The sequence below is a fragment of the Orcinus orca genome, chromosome 4 (genome assembly GCF_937001465.1).
Source record: "Orcinus orca chromosome 4, mOrcOrc1.1, whole genome shotgun sequence".
Classification (NCBI taxonomy): domain Eukaryota; kingdom Metazoa; phylum Chordata; class Mammalia; order Artiodactyla; family Delphinidae; genus Orcinus; species Orcinus orca.
The window spans coordinates 119,355,660-119,377,186 of record NC_064562.1 but is presented as its reverse complement, the minus strand read 5'-3'; the positions used below and the strand labels follow the sequence as shown (position 1 = coordinate 119,377,186).

Genomic DNA, 21,527 nt, shown 5'->3' with positions numbered 1-21,527 from the left:
TTCCTCTGATCACTGTCTTCTTATGTTTTTCATCAATACATTACCTGTGTTCTAGATCCTGGGCACCTCCTTCTCAAAAGTAGTCATCCCTCAATTAAACCATCTCTCTTCTGAACCATGACCTCTTTCACTTCACTATAATTCTCTTCCAAAATATAAGCACATTCACATCTCTTCCATCTTGTGTTGTTTACATTTGCTTTCTCCTCTTGTTTACCAATCTTTTGCTCCTCTTGTTAATGCTTTGTGACTTCCAACGTACCATTCTGCTGAAACTACCCTTGACAAAGATACCTGTGCCTTCTTTGTTGTAAATTCATTGGATATATTCAATCCTTGATCAGATTGACACAGTAGATACCTTTTCATCACTCACCACTTGAAAAGCCTCTCCTTCCATGGAATTTGCCTCCTTTCTCTCTGCAGGATATTCCTCTTTAGTATCCTTTTCTGGCTTTTCTTCCTATAGCACTTCAATGCTACTCTTTACCCTGCAGGCCCATTCTTCATATCTTTATAGCTTTCATATACTGTCTTATTTGGATAATTTCATCCACTCTGACATCAACATCTTTGAAAATTACTCCCAAATCGACATTAACATTATGCCCGTATCTAGACTCCTCTTCTGAGGTTCAGGCTCTGAGCTCCAGATTAAAATTCTATTAATCATCTCTCGTCCCAACCCTATGTATAACAGACAGTTCAAAATAAGCGTGTCAAAATGAAATAACGGTCTTTGTCGAGACTTTGAAAGTCTTCTTTCCATTTCATAGAATATTACTAATATCCACAGAGTGACCAGACAAAAGAAACTGGAAATAATCTGTAACATCTCTCTTTCCTCAACTGAAACTCAGTCAATGAGAAAGTCCTTCAAATTAACTCTAAAAGCACTCAAATATAAATATATATTTTTCTTTCCTAAGCTCCTGCTCTACTTTTGTTTAGACTACATAATTTCTTACCTAGATTAATATACTCATCAACTAATGATCCTCCTGCCTCCATTAAATCTAATTCAAGTAAAATCGATTCTACACTGCTTTCAAAGTAATCTCTCTAAAATCTAAATTTATTAATACTCTCCTTAAAATCCTTTAATGGTTTCTCTGGCCCTCCCTAATCTCACTTCAATCCATCTCTCTTACTTTCTTCATCAGCATATCTTATATTATGCACTACATCCCCAGTCAGTCAAACTATTTGTAGTACTAGAGTGAGGTATGAACTTTGCATATTTTATTTATGTGACTAGGACACTCTTCCCCCAACTCTCCCACTCCTTTTCTGCTCCTCTCACCTGGATATTTCCTATTTGTCTTCAAAGCTGTATCACAGGCACTTCTTCCTCTAGAAAGTCTCTTTGAAACTTCCACCCCCAATCTGCATTCAGTGTTTGTCCATGTGCTCCCATTACATCACACAGCAAACTCTAGCAAGCAACTTACAACTTTACATAAGAAACATCCATTTGCTTAACTATCTCTTCCAACAAACTTTGCAAAGCTGAAGGGCTCAAGTGAATCGTTACTTTAAAAATAATTATTATTACACATGAAAGCTTATACTTATTATGAAAGGCAGAATATTTCAAAATGAATGAAAGTTTTCTATTTCTTTGTTTGCTTATTTGTCTTAAACCATGACTCAAATGACTCACAGTCTTCTAATATTTATGACTCAAATAAAATATTAATATTAAAAGATCATGAGTCATTTTGGCTCTCCAAATCTGGTTTTCATTTTTGATAAGGCATTGTACACCAATTCTCATGTTTTGTGAGTTGCTAGCAAAAATAGACTCTAGCCAGAAACAGAAGCAATTAATGTGGACTCAGCACTTCAATGATTTTGCTAGTTTAATGGTCCTAAAAAGTATTTTTCTCTTTTAGTAGTAATAGAAACAAAAGAAATGTCTTACTCTAGGAGTATAATCTTGGAAAGTGATAAGAGATACTGACAAAATGAATCAAGCATTATCAAGTACTTATCAAATATTTACATAGTCAGAATTGAAATGAAACATCTAATACTTTATTAAATTACTTCAGATATTATTCTAAGATTTCCATCTGAATATTTTACAGTTTTACAATTTTCATATACCTCCTGAAATTCTCCATCTTTTAAGCCATCTGTTTCTGTAAATACTTTAACATATTTTTCATAGTTATATAAAAAACCTTACCTATTAATTGCAAAACCTACTGACTCATTTTTTCTTGATTATGGGTCACATTTTTATATTTCTTTGCATGTACGACAATTTGGAGTTGTATACTGGGTACTGTGAGATATGATGTTAAGACTCAGGGTGCCATTCATCTGAAAAATGCTGTGCTTTCTCTGAGCAGGCAGTTAAGTTGCTGGTAGATCATTCAAATTTGCAGAGGTTTGGTACTTCGTTAGGATGAATCTATTTTAGTTTTGCCCTTGGTTTTAAGGTTAATTTCTTAATCCTAGGCATAGTATTTAATCTTAAGGCCTAGACCTTGTGGGAAAACCCAAGTTGTCTACTGAGACTCTAGTTTGAAGAGACTCAAACTTTAAACTCTGTCTCTCTTATATGAGGAGTAGCTGCTAAAATCTCTCCCCTCTTACAGCCTTTCAGCTGTTTTTCACCTCCTAAGATGCTAGTAGCCTTGTCTTGTGCATTGCAGGGGAAGCCAAGGAATTTGGAGAAGTTATATATGTATGAATCTCACCCAGGTTATGTAGTCTCCAGTTTCAGCATAATTTTGACCACTCTCCAGTGCCATAAAACAGTTTTGTAGTTGTTATTGTAATTTATACTTTTTCCAGAGCTTATAGTTGTTCTTAGGGAAAAAGACAGACAGACAGATAGATAGATAGATAGATAGATAGATAGATAGATAGATAGATAGATATAGATATAGATATACATATACACACTCAAGTTACTCTGTATATATTATACACAATATACACTCTATATACTCTATACAGTATATACAAACTATACAATATGTTGATGTTTCTGATATTACAAAGATCTTTATAATATATCCTGTCTTTTTTCTTTGGTTGTGTCTTTCATGTGTTGTAGTGACCCACAAATTTATACTAATGTTTCACTTAAAATTCAGTAGTCTCCCAATAACCTCTCTAGGAGTTTCCTCTAGCACAAGTCACTAATTTCTGACATTACTGGTCTAAATGAACCCATAAAACTTAATTTTCTGGAACACCACCAATTTTCCTGACATATCATGAGGAGGACTTAAATTTGATGTTTTAAAATATATTTCTGGAATTGTTAGAGTAAAGGATATTTCTCTTTCCCAGAAATTATTCATGCATCTAAAGGAGTAAATATATAGACAGGTTATTTTTATTTTTCTCAGATGAACTTTGCAAACAAATTGAGATCTTAAATACCAATAAAAAAAGATACTGAGATTATATGCCTTGGATTAATTTTATGCTCTAAATATTATAGTTAACAGTTAAATGGGCATTAGAGTCTAGGTAGTTTTTAACTTTGTAAAAATATTTATGGTCTTTTTATTGTTCAATTAATATTTTATTAAATACATTTCAAGTTCTTAATTCTCCAGTTATAAAACTAAAATATAAATTAAGAACAAAACATTTATTCTTTTTCTTCCTCTGGTAATGATCTTATTCATTTTTTCCTATAGGAAAGATTTTCAAGGAACATCTGTTATGTTGTTATCTTATAGAAATATGCTGTGTTGAAGACGTGACAAAGCCATTGTGACTATAAAATGATTGGGCTTGTTATGTTTTAAGCTGTAATGGAAAACATGGAGTGATGCCATATCTCTCTATCTCTATCGCTATTTCTGTTCACAATCACACAAACACACAAACTCAGATTAGCAGGAATTATGATTTTAAAAGAGCTGTTCTTAAAACTCCTATTGTTTGCATACCTTCTCCCACAAAATTTGATAGAAGACCTTGGCTCTCCAGTACCCAATTTTCATTTTACCCACTGTCCCCAAGCCCACCACCGTAGCCCTCCATTGACTTTATAAAAGCACATTCATAACCAACTTAGGCCTCAGTACCAATAATTTAAAATATGCTTATAAGTTAGTCAGATCTTGGGAATGAAGTAAAAATGAATATCTCAGTGTGCCCTGAGTATTTTATGAGCCTGGCATTCTCATTTCCATTTAATCCTCACAATCCCTTGTATGATGAGTGTTCTTATCTCTACTAATAAGGCTATTGATGTTCAGAAAGATTTAATTTACCCAATGTTACATAGCTATTTACAGTCAGGGCCTAGATTTAAATCAAAGTCTTTGAGTCCAGTGCTCTTGACACTGCTGTACACTACTGTGTAATGAACTTCAAAGTTCGCTTCTAACTATTCCATAAAGTTATGTGCTTAAATGTACACCACTGATCAGCTACTTGATAAGCCATTTAAATTCTTTGCCTCAATACTAAATAGAAACAAGTTTAAAACTTATACTTTAAAATATCAGAGAAAGAATTTCTCTCAACAACTCCATAAATAAGTTGTGTGCCTCTTCCAATTTGGGAATTATTCTTCCCAGGCCAAACAATGAATTATGGTATATTAATAGAAATATTAAAACTAATATCAAAAGAAAAATGTTACTTTCTGGAAAATATCAATAGGTAATTACCAACTCAAAGGGAAACTCTAGAAAATAATAGACCTAAACACATTGACAAATAAGAACTTGATATTATAATGTCTTACATTTAGTATTACTAAAGACTGAATTGTGTCTCTGCTAAATTCATATGTTGAAGCTCTAACCTCTAATATGACTGTATTTGAAGATAGGGTCTATACAGTGATAATTACAGTTAAATGTGGTCATCAGGATGGGGCCCTGATCCAATAGGATTAGTGTTCTTGTAAGAGGACACAACAGAGAGGTCACTCACTCTCCCTCTCTCCTTAAATACATATGGTGGCCACCTACACACCAGGAAGCAGAACTTCACCAGAAATCAATCATGCCAGTACCCTGAACTCAAACTTCCAGTCTCCAGAACTGTGAGAAAATGCATGTGTGTTATTGAAGCCACTCAGTCAATGGCATTTTGTTATAGCAGCCTGAGCTAATTAAGACAATTATTATTTTATTATTAGCTATTAAAATATAACAATAGCTTTGATAGCAAAGTCCAATTAGGTGGTTATTGCATTAGTCCAGGAGAAAGATAATGATGCTTTCTCAGAGATTATAGTAATAGAGATGACAATACAAAAAGATTTAGACATATTTTGGTGACTTGGCCAACAGGATTTGCCTAGGTATTGAATGGGGCAGTGAAAATGAGGGGATGCAAAGAAATAAGCATGACTTCTAAATGTCTAGATGGGTGGTGGTGCCACTTACAGAGATAGGGAAATTCACAGAAAGAACAGCCTTGGAAGGGGGTGTGGAGAGGGGGAGTGGAGAATGGAGGGAAATTTTTTAATACATAAATTTTGAGATGTCTTTGAGATATTCACACAGGTTACCTATCTGGGGAAGATGGTGGCCTGAGTTCTACCTTCTCATCTGCCACATGCTAAGTCTTCTGAGAGAAGCAGTAACTGTGATAGGAAAGCAGGCAGAGCTCAGCAGGGTGTGTGAAGCCAGAAGGTGGTACAATCAAGGAGAGAAAAGCACAGGGTTTTATGCATCAACCTCATTATTCCGGAGACTGTGAAAGTGCTAATACGCCCACTACGGCCACACGGGGCAGACTAGACTGTCTTTCTCCATCTTCCGAGGACACAGCTGACTAATAGGAGAGAAGACTGTGCTCTCTCTGTCATGTCAGATTTGCAGTCCTGAAAAGAATACTCAGTTGATCTTTACAGGCAAAGACAGACAGGGCCTAGACTTGGCAAAAGGAAGTAAAAACAAACCTTAGGGAACCCAGCTGCTAGAAACAAGACAGAGAAGCAGAGCACTTAGAATAATCTGTACTTCATGGACTAAAACACAAAAGATAAGATCTCTTAATTATGGCATGAAAATCATGAGACTAAATGTATCGTTTTTAAATTTAAAACTCCAATTGTTGAAAAAGAAGATGTCACCATTGAAAAGTGAAGAAATATATCAAAACACAAACAGATATGCAAAACACCTAAGGATCACAAGGGAAAAAAATAACAGAAGGTTAGAGGAGAGGTCTAGCTTAGTAATATGGAGTCATTCACTTGAATAGAATTTAATGTACAGAGAGATATTCTATTTACCTTTACCTCCAGAATCAGCCTCTTCTACTTCTTGACAACACTCCCTGTTAGAAAATAAATTCTTACCTACTAGACCTTTCACTTTAATTAAAACACAGTTAGCTGGGCACCTCCAATACATACCAATAGCATTAATTAAAATGAGCATATAATGCATACAGTGCAAGCACAGTACCTTGCACATAACAGGGCCTCAACAAATTTTAGTTTCCCTTCTGTCTTAGGAGGCAACTGTTTGTCCCTTACTTTTACTCTTTGAGATTTTATTATTTATTAACTTACTTATCTATTTATTATCCTCTTTCTTAAACAGTCTTATAAAACTAAATGTACCTACATATTGTTATCTTTTCTGAGTTATTCCTTTCAATAAAAAGCAAATTCTTTCTTTTTACCATTATTGAAATTAAGGGGAGAAAGCACAAGCTTCTAGAATATGTATTTTGACTTATATTTACCTTAGGGTATAAATAAATCTACACTGACATAATATCACACATCATAAAAATAAGTTTGTATATGAAAGTAGTTTCTTTAGCCACCATTGAAATAGAATGCAATGAATATGCAATGAACAATCCAGACATGTATCTATCTTTCTCTATTAGTAACATACTAAAATTCAATTCAATGGCATAATGAAGCCTATGCTATTGTAATGATTAATTTTATGTGTCAACTTGACTGGGCCATCAGATACCCAGATAGCTGGTTAAATATTATGTCTGGGTGTGTCTGTGAGGATATTTCCAGAAGAGATTAGCATTTGAATTGGTGGAATAAGTAAAGCAGATGGTTCTCCCCAATGTAGGTGGACGTCATTACATCTGTTGAGAGCCTAAATACAACAAAAAAAGCAGAAGGTTGAATTTGCTCTCTGCCTGACTGCTTAAGTTGTGACATAAATTTTCTCCACCAGCCTTCCTGGGTCTCCATCTTGCAGATGGCAAATTGTGGAAGTTCTTGGCCTCGATAATTGTTTGAGCCAGTACCATATATATGCATATATATACAAAATGCTCAATAAATATTTTCAGAATCAATGAATTAACAATGTATGAAGCAATGCCATAATGCCATTAGCTAAACTGATGAGGAATAGATTAGATGATCAGGAAAAAATGTATTCTCCCCTAGAGCAAATATATTTTTATATAAAAATGAACGTGCTCAGAAATTGGACTACTTCTAGGAAGGCCAAAAATATGGAGTATGCAATAGGGAGCTGTGCAGTATAATTGATATCATAGCAGTATTAGTCAGGGTTCTTCAGTGAAACAGAACCAATAGTACAGAATATATTCATTCCTATCTTCTATATTCATTTTTATATTCATTCATTTCCATGACATTAAATATCATCTATAGATCTCTGACTCTGAAATATATATTCCAAAACAATACTTCCTCTATGAGCTCTAAGTTTATGAAATAATCAGCTGCATACTTGATGTCCTTGTTTTGGCTATTTCTGAGGTATTTTTAGATTATAATATACAAAACTGATCTTTAAGTCTCCATGTCTGTCATAAAAGCAGACTCTTCTACAGTCATCCAAATATTAGTAGTTGGCACTTCCATTCACCCAGATATTAAATTCTGAAAAGAGTCATTTTTAAACTTCCCTTTCCCTCTCACTATCATCTAATTCATCACTAAACCCTAATGAGTCCCTCCCGAAAAATATCTCCCATTTCTGTACTTCCCTCCACTTCCATTGAAATAATTCTCCAAGATACTATCATTACAACAGTCATTAGGTCCACTACCACCGCCTCTCCAACTCATTTCCCCAGATCTACACTTGTTCTCTTCAACTTTATTCTCCATTCAGCATCCAAGATTTTTTATTGAGATATAATTTTAAATATAACATTATATTAGTTTTAGGTATACAACATAATGATTTAATATTTGTATATATTGCTATATGATCATCACAGTAAGTCTGGTTAACATCCATCAGCACACATAGTTATAATTTTTTCTTATTATGGGAACTTTTAAGATCTACTCTCCTAGCAACTTTTAAATATACAGTACAGTATTATTAACAATAGTCACCATGCTGTACAAGATGATGTTTTTAAATTCTAAATCAACTCATGCAATCTGCCTAGTTTTTCAGTGGTTCCCTGATATAGTTAAGAAAATAGATCAAAGCAATTGCAAACCCCCCAAATAACCTATGAGATCCTGCAGGATCTTGCTACCACTTACTCTGCCAATCTAATTCTATGAAACTTCACTCTTCATATACTACGTTCCAGTGACACTTGCTCTCAGCTGCTCTAGCACATCAAAGTTTCTCCCAATTCTCAGTCTTCACTCACATTATTATCAGGACATAGAATGATGTGCCCTTCATTCTTCTCTCTGTACATCCTCTAGGTTCCAGCTTAAATATTACTTCCTCAAATATAACTTCCATTGCATTCCATAAACCTAGATATAATTCTTTTTCTCCATAGAATTCATCATAATTTGTAATTTCATATGTATTTGTGTATTTATTATATAATGACTACATCTTTAATAGGATGTAAATTCTGTGAAAATAGACAACTTTTTTTTTCTTTTTTAATTTAGCACTGTATCTTGAGAGCCTAGGGCCTTGGTTTCTTTAGAAAAGTGGCATTATTGTAGAACAATTGTAATTTAAGGATATAATAGATCAAGTAAGCAAACATAATTGAACTTCTTTCTTAAAGCTGTACCTTCACATGGTTCATATAGCTATTCTTTCCAAATATCCTGCTAAATACAAAAGCCAAGTGCAATAATAATGATTTTAATTTTGGTTTGAAATATATAAAGGTGTTTTTGTTTTATTCACTGAAATAATATTTTTGAAATCCTATTATGTGCATGATAGGGCAAAAAACTGGTAAGACAAAGATAAATGATATTTTTTGCAATTAAAGTGTTCATAAAATGGTTGGTAAAATTAAAATATCCTCAGTCAACAGGTATTTATTGAATGTCAAGAACTATGCTAAGTTTTGGAGACACAAAGATGAATAATGCATGTCCCCATATCCAGACAGAAGAAAACAGAAACATGCTCGACTGTAACATGTATCTGTGTTATAAGTATAGTATGCTAAGTCTAATTAGGAAGTATTTAACCCTACCTGCATGAAGAAATGAGGGAAGCTACTCCAAGAGGTGAACTTGAGGTACTCTCCCAAAGGATGGAGAGAAAATTTTACGGGGAAAGAAATTGGATTAGGGCATTCCAGTGGTAAACCTGTGCAAATCATGTAGATTTATTTCAAGGTAACTACAAATAAGGACAACATTTATTTATAAACCATGTTTTCTTAGTTTGTCATATACTATAGAGAAAAAAATTAATTTTCAGTGACTGATCTTATTTTCTATAGAAATATAGAAAAGAGTAATCTTAAATATTCTAGATTTATGCTGTTTCAAAAAACAATTAAAGTATGCACACCTTTAAGATAAAAGCCAATTGTAAAAGACACTGGCTGGCTCAACCTTTCAGACCACAATTTATTAACAACACTGTGTTTCTAAAAGGACAAGATATATAAACACATATCAAGGCATAAAATCTGCTGTTCTGGCAAATGATGTCAGCCTAGCCCTTCACCTGGCCAGGCGCATTCTCAAGATACCAGATTCCTCCTTGCAACTTCTAGAACAGAGAAGGATGAGATGACCTGGCAGTTGATTGCAGCTCTTTCCTCTTTTACACCCTCTTCCCCAGAAGGGTAACCAAGACAGAAATCTTCTTGACTCTCTCCCCCACTTCAGTCTGTCAAAAGATCCTAAACCCTAACAGTAACTATTTATTTGAGACTAAAACAGTCCTTTCAGCAGACTTGCTTTATGGTTACCAGGTATAATGAATATATGATATTGTCAAAGATTTATGCTTTTTTTCCATTTGTCTTTAACTGTGTTTGACATAAATAAACAACGTGGAATTAAGTGGTACCATATGAGCACATCAAATATTTGAAGTATTGAGTCCCTATTTCATAGTTTTAGTACAGATAAATCTGTCCTTATTCATGTAGTATTAGATCAGCCAAGTTCCAACCTCAAATTCTCAGGCCCACTCCATCATTCCAACTTATTTTCTCACTCTTTCCCCTTCCAGATTTAGAAAAATATCTCATATCACATAAATCTCATTTGAGCTGTCCCTTAGTGGAGTAAGATTCTTTGACTACGCTTCACTTAAGCATCCCCTGAGAATGCTACGTGAGGAAAGAAGCAAAGGCTATTTTTCAGGGTCTTGAGAAGCAGAATGTATACAAAATGATCCCTAGCTAATGAAGAAGGAAGAGGCCCAGTAATCCTAGCTCTGAACTTGCCTTTGGGATCTTAAGAAATCATCTCCCTCCTTGGTTTTAAGTCCCTCATCCATAAAATGGAGAAACTATATGGTCAAAGGTTTTTCATGGAGTTTAAATAAATTCATATATTTGAAAGTTTTAAAATGAATATAAAAAGCACTAAGCCTTTTACTAAAATCAAAGAGGGACACAACTCCACTGACTCATACACCACTTCTGCCCTCAAATGTATCCACTGGCCATACGTCTCTCAAACGACAATGTAACTATCAGCTTGACTTTCCTTTCGTGATTCTCAAAATGACTGTTAGAACTACCTGGCTGAGTGCGTCACTCCAGCAAGCTGAGCATTGTTTCTGTAGCACAGAAACTGTGTCATCACAAACTAGCTCAGAAAGGTAGTAAAGGGAAAGATAAGGAAATAGAAGTTTTGAAGGACAAGATAAGAAAGTCCTTAAGAGCACAGAATGAGAAATTGTAAAACACTGCTATACCTTCCAGAATTTAAGAGAGAGAAATTTGAAATGTAAAGTCAGGAGTGGGCTCTCTATTGCTGTCCAGTTACAGTGTAACAACCCAGGCCATCTCAATAAGTAAGATCAGAAGATATTGATCAAACAATTTCAAATTCCAGTCCCATTACCAAACTATCACCTTGTAGTTCATTATGAATGATACATTTATATATTTTGTCCATATGTTCTGAGTACTATAATTTTATTACATTTTTGTGTTATTAGCTAGATGTATACCTTTAAAGTAAACCACATTTTTAAACCATATTTTGACATTCTTCCTTATTCTACTATAAAAGAAGCCTCAAAAACATGACTTGGCCCCAATATTCATAATATGTGACAATTTGTTTTTTGTTGATTCTTGTTGAAGTTGGTCTTATTTATTTGAATAGCTGAAATACTGGTAGATAAATTTGCTTCTATTGTTTTATAAACCATAGAAATTTTTTCTGGCTATTTTCTATTTTAACTATCTTCCTCTAAATACTAACAAGCCAGATCTGCTCCTTCAGAAGTGAATACCTAAGTTTGATAACAAAGAGGCCTTTTGCCTTAATCAAAGGAACCACTCTTCAGTCTAAGCTCAAGTGACAGATTCAATTGGATTTTTGACTTGTATAACAACCACAAAGAATCTATCACCTTGCCCAGCAAGTAAGCTTTCTCTGTGCTTGTCATTTCTGTTACAAAGGAATTATCATGGAAAACAGTGCTTGTGAGGAAGGCCATATATAACCTAAGAGAGGCTCAAGTGATGGAAATAGAGATCCTGGTCTATCCTTTACTTCCCTGAAAGCAATTTCCAGGCAATCAAAACCTCTCTGGAAGTCTCCATTTTCACTGGGAACTTGTATAGTATTTTACCTCCTACTTTGCTGGAATTAAGCCATATGTAATATACTCTCCTTAGCATTTCAAACACTGTATTAATCTATTCAGGCTGCATAACAAAATACCATAGACTTGTAGTTTAAACAACAGAAATATTTTCTCACAATTCTGGAAGCTAGAAGTCTGAGTTCAAGGTGTCATCAAGGGTTGGGTTCTTCTAAGATCACTCTGCTATGTTGCAGATGGCTGTAACCCTCTATCTTCACATGGTCTTCCTTCTGTGTATCTGTATTCTAATCACTTCTTCTTTTTTTTTTTTTTTTTTTTTTTTTTTGCGGTATGTGGGCCTCTCACTGTTGTGGCCTCTCCCGTTGCGGAGCACAGGCTCCGGACGCGCAGGCTCAACGGCCATGGCTCACGGGCCTAGACACTCCGTGGCATGTGGGATCTTCCCGAACCGGGGCACGAACCCATGTCCCCTGCATCGGCAGGTGGACTCTCAACCACTGCGCCACCAGGGAAGCCCCACCTCTTCTTTTGAGAACACCAGTCATATTGGTTTAGGTCCCACACTAATGACCTTATTTTAACTTAATTACTTCTTTAAAGACCCTGTCTCCACATACAGTCACATGCTGAGGTGCTGAGGTACTGAGGGTTAGGACTTCAATCTATTAATCTGGGGGAGTGACATCAGCAAGATGGCCAAATAAGATGTCCTTCATCATAGCCCCACTCAACAACAACAATTTGGCATCTATCCACGGGAAGAGTGCCTTTGTAGAAACTGAGAGATACAGGTAGGAGACTGTGAAACCGCAGTGCAGTCCAAGAATGAGGAGAGTCACTTTGAAGAATGGCCTGCACCCTGGCGGCTGACTCACCTACCACGGTCTCAGCTACAGATCCAGAAACAGCTTCATACCTCTGAGGACTTGGCTACAGCCCCGTCTGGCTTTGGTCCGTCACAAGCACCATAGCTGGGAGAGTCTTGCCCACAGGAAGACAGATAATAGACGTACAGACCTCTGTTTGGCTGTGAACCCCTGAGTGGCCCATGAACCAGCTCTGCCCCCGCTTAGCTGTGAACCAGGAGTCCCTTGAAAAAAGTGATTTAGACAGTCACCCATGGATCAGAGAGCCTTTGTGGAAGTCCAGGAGTCCAGCAGAGAAGTTCCAGCACAAAAAAGTCTGAGATTGGATGCAGTGGAAAGAGTAAGAGGAACAAACTGACTTTACACACATCACCTCTTCCCCAAGGTGACACAGCTCAGTGCCAAGAGGGCCTTCTCAGCTGTGATTTCTCCCTGGGGGGGCAATAAGAGCATGTGACGGGGGAGTGCCAGGCTTCCTCGGATGTGTGCGGCCCTGCCAAAGATACCCATCTCTGTCTCCCTCCATCCAGAGGACTGTGGAGATCTGCACAACTAGGGGACAGAGAGCAGCTGGGAGAACGGCAGGCAGGGCTCCAAACTGAGCGTATCAAAGGGACTTGGATCCTACTAACCCATCATGGACTCCATCAGGAAGCCAGCTCACAAGCCACTGGGGATGCCTCACAGATGTTAAGAGAGTAGATCTTAAATGTTCTCAACACACACACACACAAAGGGTAATTATGTGATGTAATGAAGGTGTTAACTAACCCACCTGGGATAATCATCTCACAATAGATACATGTATCAAATCATTATTTTGTACACTTTAAACTTGCACAATGTTACATGCCAATTATATCTCAATAAATCTAGAAAAAACGTCTAATAAATAAAAAGGCATGTAAACTTTAAAGAATGTGGTGGTGAGGACATAATTGAGTCCATAACAAGCCTCCATAAGTTTTTATCTTTAACCATGATCCCATAACATCAAACTTTATTTCCTCTTGCCTTAATGGACTTCTTATTCTAATGCCCTCCTGTCTTCCTTTTTGTGGCTGCTGGCTGCATTCCTTTTTATGTCTTCAGATCATCATAAACCTGAAATCTTACAATACTTTAAAATTCTAAGTTTCCAGTGGAAAAGTGAAATTACATTAAAAATGAAGCATGACCAATGAAGTGTAAAGAAGTAGAATCCAAACAATACTGCACACACACACACACACACACACACACACACACACACACACACACTCACACGAAATATTTTCCACATTCCATGTATATACACATAGGGTTTTCTCATTTGTTTCACCTTGACATAATTCCTTACAGGCATTGCTCTAAGCTAATGTTAATTGAATAGTCATGCTAGTTGGAGTTGGCAACAGTGTCAAATTTCTTGGATGACACTAACAAAGTACACCTATAATCACATCTAATTCTGAAATTACTGGCAAAATTCAACTCGTCTTCTGGACTATCCTGAACTTTTTTCACAAGTGTTACTACTTAGTTCTCTTTTTCTCCCTTGGGACTGAAATTTTTAAGCATGTTCTTTTAAACTGAAGCAGCAAAAGCCCAACCTAAATAGTCCAAGAAGTAGTACTTTAGATTTTGATGCTTGTCATTAATTTTTTTCCATATCTTACTCTTGAGGATATTATTTTAATTTGCTAGTATGATGTTAGAATAAGCAGGCCTGTAATTTTGACCTAAGGAGATATAATCATTATTTAAGAACATTTGTGCAGATAAAAGGTACAGAGAAGTGGTAGGGTATATAGTCCATGGGATGGTTCTTCAAAACATGCTCTGAGGTTTTAATCAAAACAAGAAGTTCCTTCTCACATACAGTTGACCATTTCCAATTCAGACATTTAAAAAGAATAACTTCCCCCTTGAAGAATATAATTCCTAGATTTTTTTAAGGTTGGCAATATTTCCTAGACTGGCAAATTAATTTCCTAGACTGATTCTTTTTTCTCTTACAACTTAAAACCTCAAAATCATCCATCCTGCATTAATTTAATATGATAGATAAGAACAGCTGCAGGCATTCCAGTCTAACCTGTACAGGATAGAAAGTCAAAGATTTTTTTTCCCTGATACCTGAAGAAAAGGTGCCCAAAGCTTATTCTCACTAACTTATGACGTGCATTTCCATCCTGCCTATGTACGAGTAAAGTGGATTCTAAACTATTAAGAAGAGGCAATGTTGCTATAAGAGCTACCTCCCTTGTCCCACCTCCCTTCTTTCTCAACTGGTAAGTCCCTGTGCCAAGGACAATGGATGGCCACAGCTATCCATGTTGCCATGGAGAGTAAATCCAATCGCCTCAGAAGCTGGATATGTCTTTCAGCTTCAAGAAATACCCAACATCGATCAATCTTTGTATCAAGTTACAATAAAATTTGTTAAGCCATGGTGAAAGATTTGAGTCATCTCTATTCCAGTCTCTTATCTTGCCTAAAACATATCAGGAGTTTCAGAAAGTCCACCAACTTTCCTGCTTAGCATATGTAGCCTGTCTGAGCTAGTACCATTGTCCAGCCATGAGACACAGGGGAACTGAGCAGTTGCACATCTATCATTGCTCAAGGTTTGTGCTTCAAAGTGCTCTTTCCCTTGCCTTTTTATGAGGAAGATGATTACAATTTCTTGATTTCAGCATTTCACAAAGCAAGGCAATTTTGTCCACCCAGGAGCCTACTTTTGCATTTACATCAAACCTGGGGGCCTAAAAGTTTGATATATGAAATCATTCCAGAAGATTTTATGAGCAGAGACCCAAGGTAATGGTTAAAATGTATTTGAGAGCAATAAATCAATAAAATATAGCTGTTGTTTCACGATAAAAGATCCTTTCTTTTAGGTTCTTTTAGATTTTTCCTAAAAATCTTCAAATAGGTTTCTATATGTTTTGCAACAGGGTCCTTAAGGCCATATATATGTGAATTATAAGTTATCTGATACTCTGTTTCTACACATGCACTTTAATTTTCCCATATTCCAGACTTCTTCCACATTGATGGTAGGAAGTCACATTACAAGACTCTGATAGCCTTTGCAGCTCTTCAGCTATTGTTGAAAAACAGTTTCATGCAAAGGGAAACTGGTTAGTCTGTATAAAAGCAATTAAATAAGCTTTTATGTACATTTGCTGATTCTGTATTTAACACAGTAGCTTGTACCATGTTCACATTGTCATAAATATTTTTCTTACCCTTAACATTTATTCAGAACGAAATGCAATGCTTTCACGCATTCAAAATAATATATCGGTAATACTGTTTGTGCACTAATATGCTTTACCTGAATTTGTTTGCCTAGAAAAGGGAAATAGCTTTATATACACATGTTCATTTTAAAATGGGAGGACAAATGATACCAGTGATTCATGACACAGTAAAACTGTGAACATCACTTAGCCAACTAAAAGTCTTTTAGCTTTTGTATTCAGTTTCATTTACTTATTTTTCAAAACTCTGAACACCAATTATGTGTGAAATCCAGTCTACATGCCTGAAATACATAAGTAAAGAAAACAACCAGAACATTCTTGCTTTTTTTGTGTTCTAGCATAAGGAGACACAAAGTAAAGAATAAACACAACCAACTGAAAGTAAAGAGCAAGCTAAGGGGTTTGGGGTGCTGGAAAGACAGATTGCGATTTTAAATAGGCTGGTCAGAAAATGATTCACAGAAAAAGTGACAACTGTGCAAAGGTTTGAATGAGATGAGGTTGCTAGCCAGTGAGAATAACTGGGGGAAGAAGGAGAGGGAGAAGCCAGGGAAAATAATCTTGGACAGGAGCTTGTGTACGATGTTCAAGGAACAACAGGATGTTCACATATTCAAGAATGAAAAAAATCAACCAAATCCATGTCATTCAGTCTAAACTTCCCTGAGTCTACAGGTAACATGCATTGAGTCATTCCTGTTTATAATAAACTAGTAAGTTTCATTCCTGCTTATAATAAACTAGTAAGTTCTCATAAATATTTTCAATTTATTTACACGTTTGCATCCCCATTCTTATGCAGTTTTAATTTACATTTTTGCATTTTTCATTATATTATAATCTTCTTCAGGATAAGGAATTGGTTCTCTACTCATTATTTTTCTCTATTATGTTTTTTAGACCCAATAGACATTCAATAAATCTTATTAATTGTAAGCAGAAAAAACAGACTTAAGCGGCTGAGTTTTAAAAATTTTAACTTAGATTCCATGAATCACAGTCATCAAATCTTTTGGTCTTTGCCTCAGCTTCCTAAAGTGCAATTGAAAACCAATTAATAAGTTGTTAGATGTGTGAAACATTGTATAAATGTAAAATTATAATCAAAGAGACTCCTTACTTGTATTCTACAAATATATGAATAAAAAATAGGAGAGATAAAACGCAGAATTCTGAACACAGTTATTCAGAAAAAAATGCAATTGACAGAACATTGAGAAAATCAAAACACTGCATGGTGGGGCCAGTGATGACATTCTGTGAGCTACTGACCTGGATTTTCAGCTCTGATGGCCAATTACCATCAGCTAATACTAAATACCTGGATGCTAACCGCGATTAGGCCCTTGGGAAAGCTTTGCCTTCCACATTGATCCATTTCATGCCTTGTCTATTTCTAGAATCATGTCTCTCATGATTTTTAATCTTGTCAACTTTCATCTGAATCCCAACTTGCAATCATATAATGAGTCCAGTACTTAAATAATGTACTTTCATAGTTTCAAGATGCTACATAGGCTGTTTACATCAGGACTTTCTCTGATTGGTGTTCTGCGACTGTGGTTAAGCCTCAAAATTATTTTATTTATTATTCTAAACTTTTTACAAATTCCCGAAAGAAGTATGAACAAATTTACTCGACAGATTGGTAATGAGAAATATTAAATGAGGTTATCCTAGGATATTGTTATTATTATTTCCTTTCACATAGAAAGCGAAGCTGCTCACGGTGTTCAATAACTTTCAGTCTACCTTTCTTACAGACCCAATGGAACAGATTTTATCTTATTTACAGACACACAAAACATCCTCCCATTCAACTTCCTGTTACGAATTGTACATTGTCGTTCATTATTCATTCATTTTATATCTAATTATCTATCTCCAGCAATACACTAGAGACTGTGCTAGATGCTGGGGACGTTAATATAATTAAGACATTCTCTATGTCTTTTAGGAATTTACAGACTAGTGGAGGAGAAATAGAGATTGACATTCTACTTTGACTAGAGCTTTCCAGCATATTGTGGTTCAAAAGTTAGAACAGAGGAAATGACCCATGCTTACCAAACTCAAAGAAATTGGTATATAAACCAGTTGTATAAGCCAATTGCCTACTTACAAATTTAAAAGTAGTGATATTTTCTCAAACTAATGTGAATATCCTTTTTCACTATCCAGAGAAGCCTTTGCCAATATCAGATTAGAAAAGAAACCAAGGTAACATTCAGACGGTTTCCCAGTGAGAATGGTATTAGAGTAAAGAAATCTAAATAGTCATAACCTATACTCAGGCTGTAATAAATACTGCAGAACACACTCAGCCACTACAGCCTGATGTACCTCCACTGTGACTCAACAGTCAGTGCTCTAGGTATAATGTCTTCACTATTTTACAGTTCAGGCGAGCACAGCCAAATCCTAGCTCTTGCTTCTTTCTCCCCCAGGCTTTTTGATGTTTTATAAACACGTATTTTCTTCAAGCCAATTAAAATATATTTGGTTCTGTTTGAGTGATTGCCACCCATTCACTAGGTGACACAAGCACGCTTTCTTGAAACTTACCTTAGGTAACTATCCTTATATTATCTTGCCATTTTTTAATACATTGACTATTTCTTAGGCATGCTATGTATTTAACTGTACTGGCAGAAAAATATGATTTGCAGTAGGCTATTAGAACTAATAGATACAATGACTTTTATATTTGCCAAAAATGACCTCTTTCTGTCTTCCCAGGTTGTAAAAATGATGATTATTGTCGTGGTGACATTTGCCATCTGCTGGCTGCCCTATCATATTTACTTCATCCTCACTGCAATCTATCAACAACTAAATAGGTGGAAATATATTCAGCAGGTCTACCTGGCTAGCTTTTGGCTGGCAATGAGCTCAACCATGTACAACCCCATCATCTACTGCTGTCTGAATAAGAGGTAAACACAAGATTACCAAATGCAAGCTCCTTTTCACTTCTGACTTCAGTGAAAGCATATAATGCTGTTCCAGCTCCCTGATACACATTTAAAATTCAAAAGGAAGGGAAAATTGAAAAATTCACTGAGAGGAGCACAGAGCTAGATATTTTTCTAGACTCCTCCCTATTTAATGAAATAGCTCACCTTAACAATTACCTCCTCAAAACAATGCTTTTAGGGATTCTAACTGGGTGGGTTTTATATAGGCCAAATTCTCTCTCCAAACCCTTTAGAATTATACTTGCCAAAGAAAAAGAAATGCCCTGTTATTAATTAAAGGAGGAGAGTTGAAAATGTGCTCAAGTCCTCGAAGAAATGAAGGCACATCGTAGAAATGCACAGACGGAGAGATGATGGCATATGTGAGTGGACTCTATTAAAAAGGATGTCTTGTAAATAGACTTCAAAATAGAAGGTGTTGTGAGAGCAACAGAAGCAACACTAAGGAAAAGAATGACAATCCTCCTTCCAGCATAATGAGGTCAGCGAGTTAGGGTGCAGCCTCTGGTGGAGGGGGCACTATTTTTTAAAGTGAAGTTGGAAAGAAAAGTAGAAATATTCACAGTTCAATTTAAGACTGGAAAAAAAAGGTAAACTGTGGTTTCCAGATAAAAAACACCTTAGTTGTAAGGTCAGCACATGTAGGAGAAGGGTTAAGTTTCATAGGGTCAATAATTTCCTTAATAAACCTATATGGTTTAGCACAAGCAGAAACTGAATTTCATGGAAGTAACTACATGACCTAAATCCTAAGCTCGCTTTCCAGTTGGACCTCTACCACACTGTTCCTCAAGTTCCTTAAAAACTACTAAATTCTTACTTTTTTTCAGTAAGTGCATAAGCCATATATCAATTCAAACCTCCCCATAAGCAGTACATCTGTTTTTAATCAACTTCATGTAATGGTTTACAAAGCCAAGGATTTTGCACTTTCATATATGATTAGATAAAAACCATCCAGATAAGCAATTAATTTTAATATTAAATGAGACTTTATAAATGTGTAATTATTTCTGTAAGAAGCTATTTTGAAATATGTCATTTTTAAGTGCCTTACCCAGCAAACTTAATTCACTTATGTAAATGTATAAAATTATTGAAGAAACATACACTCTTTCTTTGGCATATTGATTAGTGATACTGTGCTTTTACTATATGATGACTTGCTTCTCACTGGTGGAAAATTAAGATTCAATTCAAACAAGAAGAACGTAGAAGACTAGTACCAGTACTGTGGCATAAATTCTAAGAGTTTGACTAGAAAATTAAATTTAAAAACTGAGTTGGCTTAACTGCATTAAGTAGGGCTTTCTGCACCAGTTGAAGGAAATTTCCACTTGAAAACATGACTTTTTCTTCCCATGGCCTGCTTCTCCTCAGATTTCGAGCTGGCTTCAAGAGAGCATTCCGCTGGTGTCCTTTCATCAAAGTTTCTAGCTATGATGAGCTGGAGCTCAAGACCACCAGGTTTCACCCGACTCGGCAAAGCAGCCTGTACACTGTTACCAGGATGGAGTCCATGACAGTGGTGTTTGACCCCAATGATGTGGATAAGACCAAATCCAGTCGGAAGAAGAGAGTGCCTCCAAGAGACCCAAGCTTCAACGGCTGCTCCCGCCAGAATTCCAAATCTGCCTCCACCACTTCAAGTTTCATAAGCTCACCCTATACTTCTGTGGATGAATATTCCTAAATCCATTTCCTCAGCTGAAAGAGTAGGGTGAGGCCATCATGGTGCCACCATAGGCCCACACCCTCCTGATTGTCGGTCAGCCCTGTCCTACATACTCTCTGAATATAGAAGGGCAATTTTTAGGCAACTATGTTTCAACTGAGAAAGATAGCATATAAGTGTAACAGACACTATTCAGATATTTGCCCCCTCAAAAGTAAAATGGCCTTTAAATTTATTCTTTGAAAACTGAATTATTATATGTAACAGAAAAATATACTGAGAAATACTTGTAGAATGTTCCATTTTTCTCACTGAAAAACTGCAATATACATTTGTGACCCTAAGGTGACATATGATTTTCCCAAAAGATTAAAGAACCTTTAAAATATAATTATGTGAGTGAATTAAAACAAAACCTATATAAAATGATATGTTTTCATCTATAGCTCTAAAACAGAAAAAAAGTTATATGATTAATTTTACCACTAGAATGATGGAAAATTAACCTCCAGGAGTAAAAGTTAATGAAAATCTTTGCAAATAAAAAAAAAAAAAAAGATAGGTAGATTACAAAACACTAAAGATGCTTTCTAATGGAGAAGAGAAGAATCTCTGACTACCAATTTTTTTTTTTTTTTTTTTTTTGTGGTACGCGGGCCTCTCACTGTTGCGGCCTCTCCCATTGCGGAGCACAGGCTCCGGACGCGCAGGTTCAGCGGCCATGGATCACGGGCCCAGCCGCTCCGCGGCATGTGGGGTCTTCACGGACCGGGGCACGAACATGTGTCCCCTGCATTGGCAGGCGGACTCTTAACCACTGCGCCACCAGGGAAGCCCCTGAC

The 21,527-nt window shown here is 36.0% G+C and overlaps 1 protein-coding gene across 1 annotated transcript in view; it reads left to right on the top strand.

Annotated features, from left to right (window-relative positions):
- The window catches only part of TACR3 (tachykinin receptor 3), a 61,046-nt gene extending 39,919 nt beyond the window's left edge, over positions 1–21,127 (top strand). Inside the window, exons 4-5 of the mRNA XM_004269618.2 lie at positions 18,772–18,968; positions 20,391–21,127. Of these exons, the coding sequence (XP_004269666.2) occupies positions 18,772–18,968; positions 20,391–20,703 (510 nt within the window). The 3' untranslated portion in view covers positions 20,704–21,127. The remainder of the gene's footprint in view (positions 1–18,771; positions 18,969–20,390) is intronic.
- The last annotated feature ends 400 nt before the right edge of the window (positions 21,128–21,527 follow it).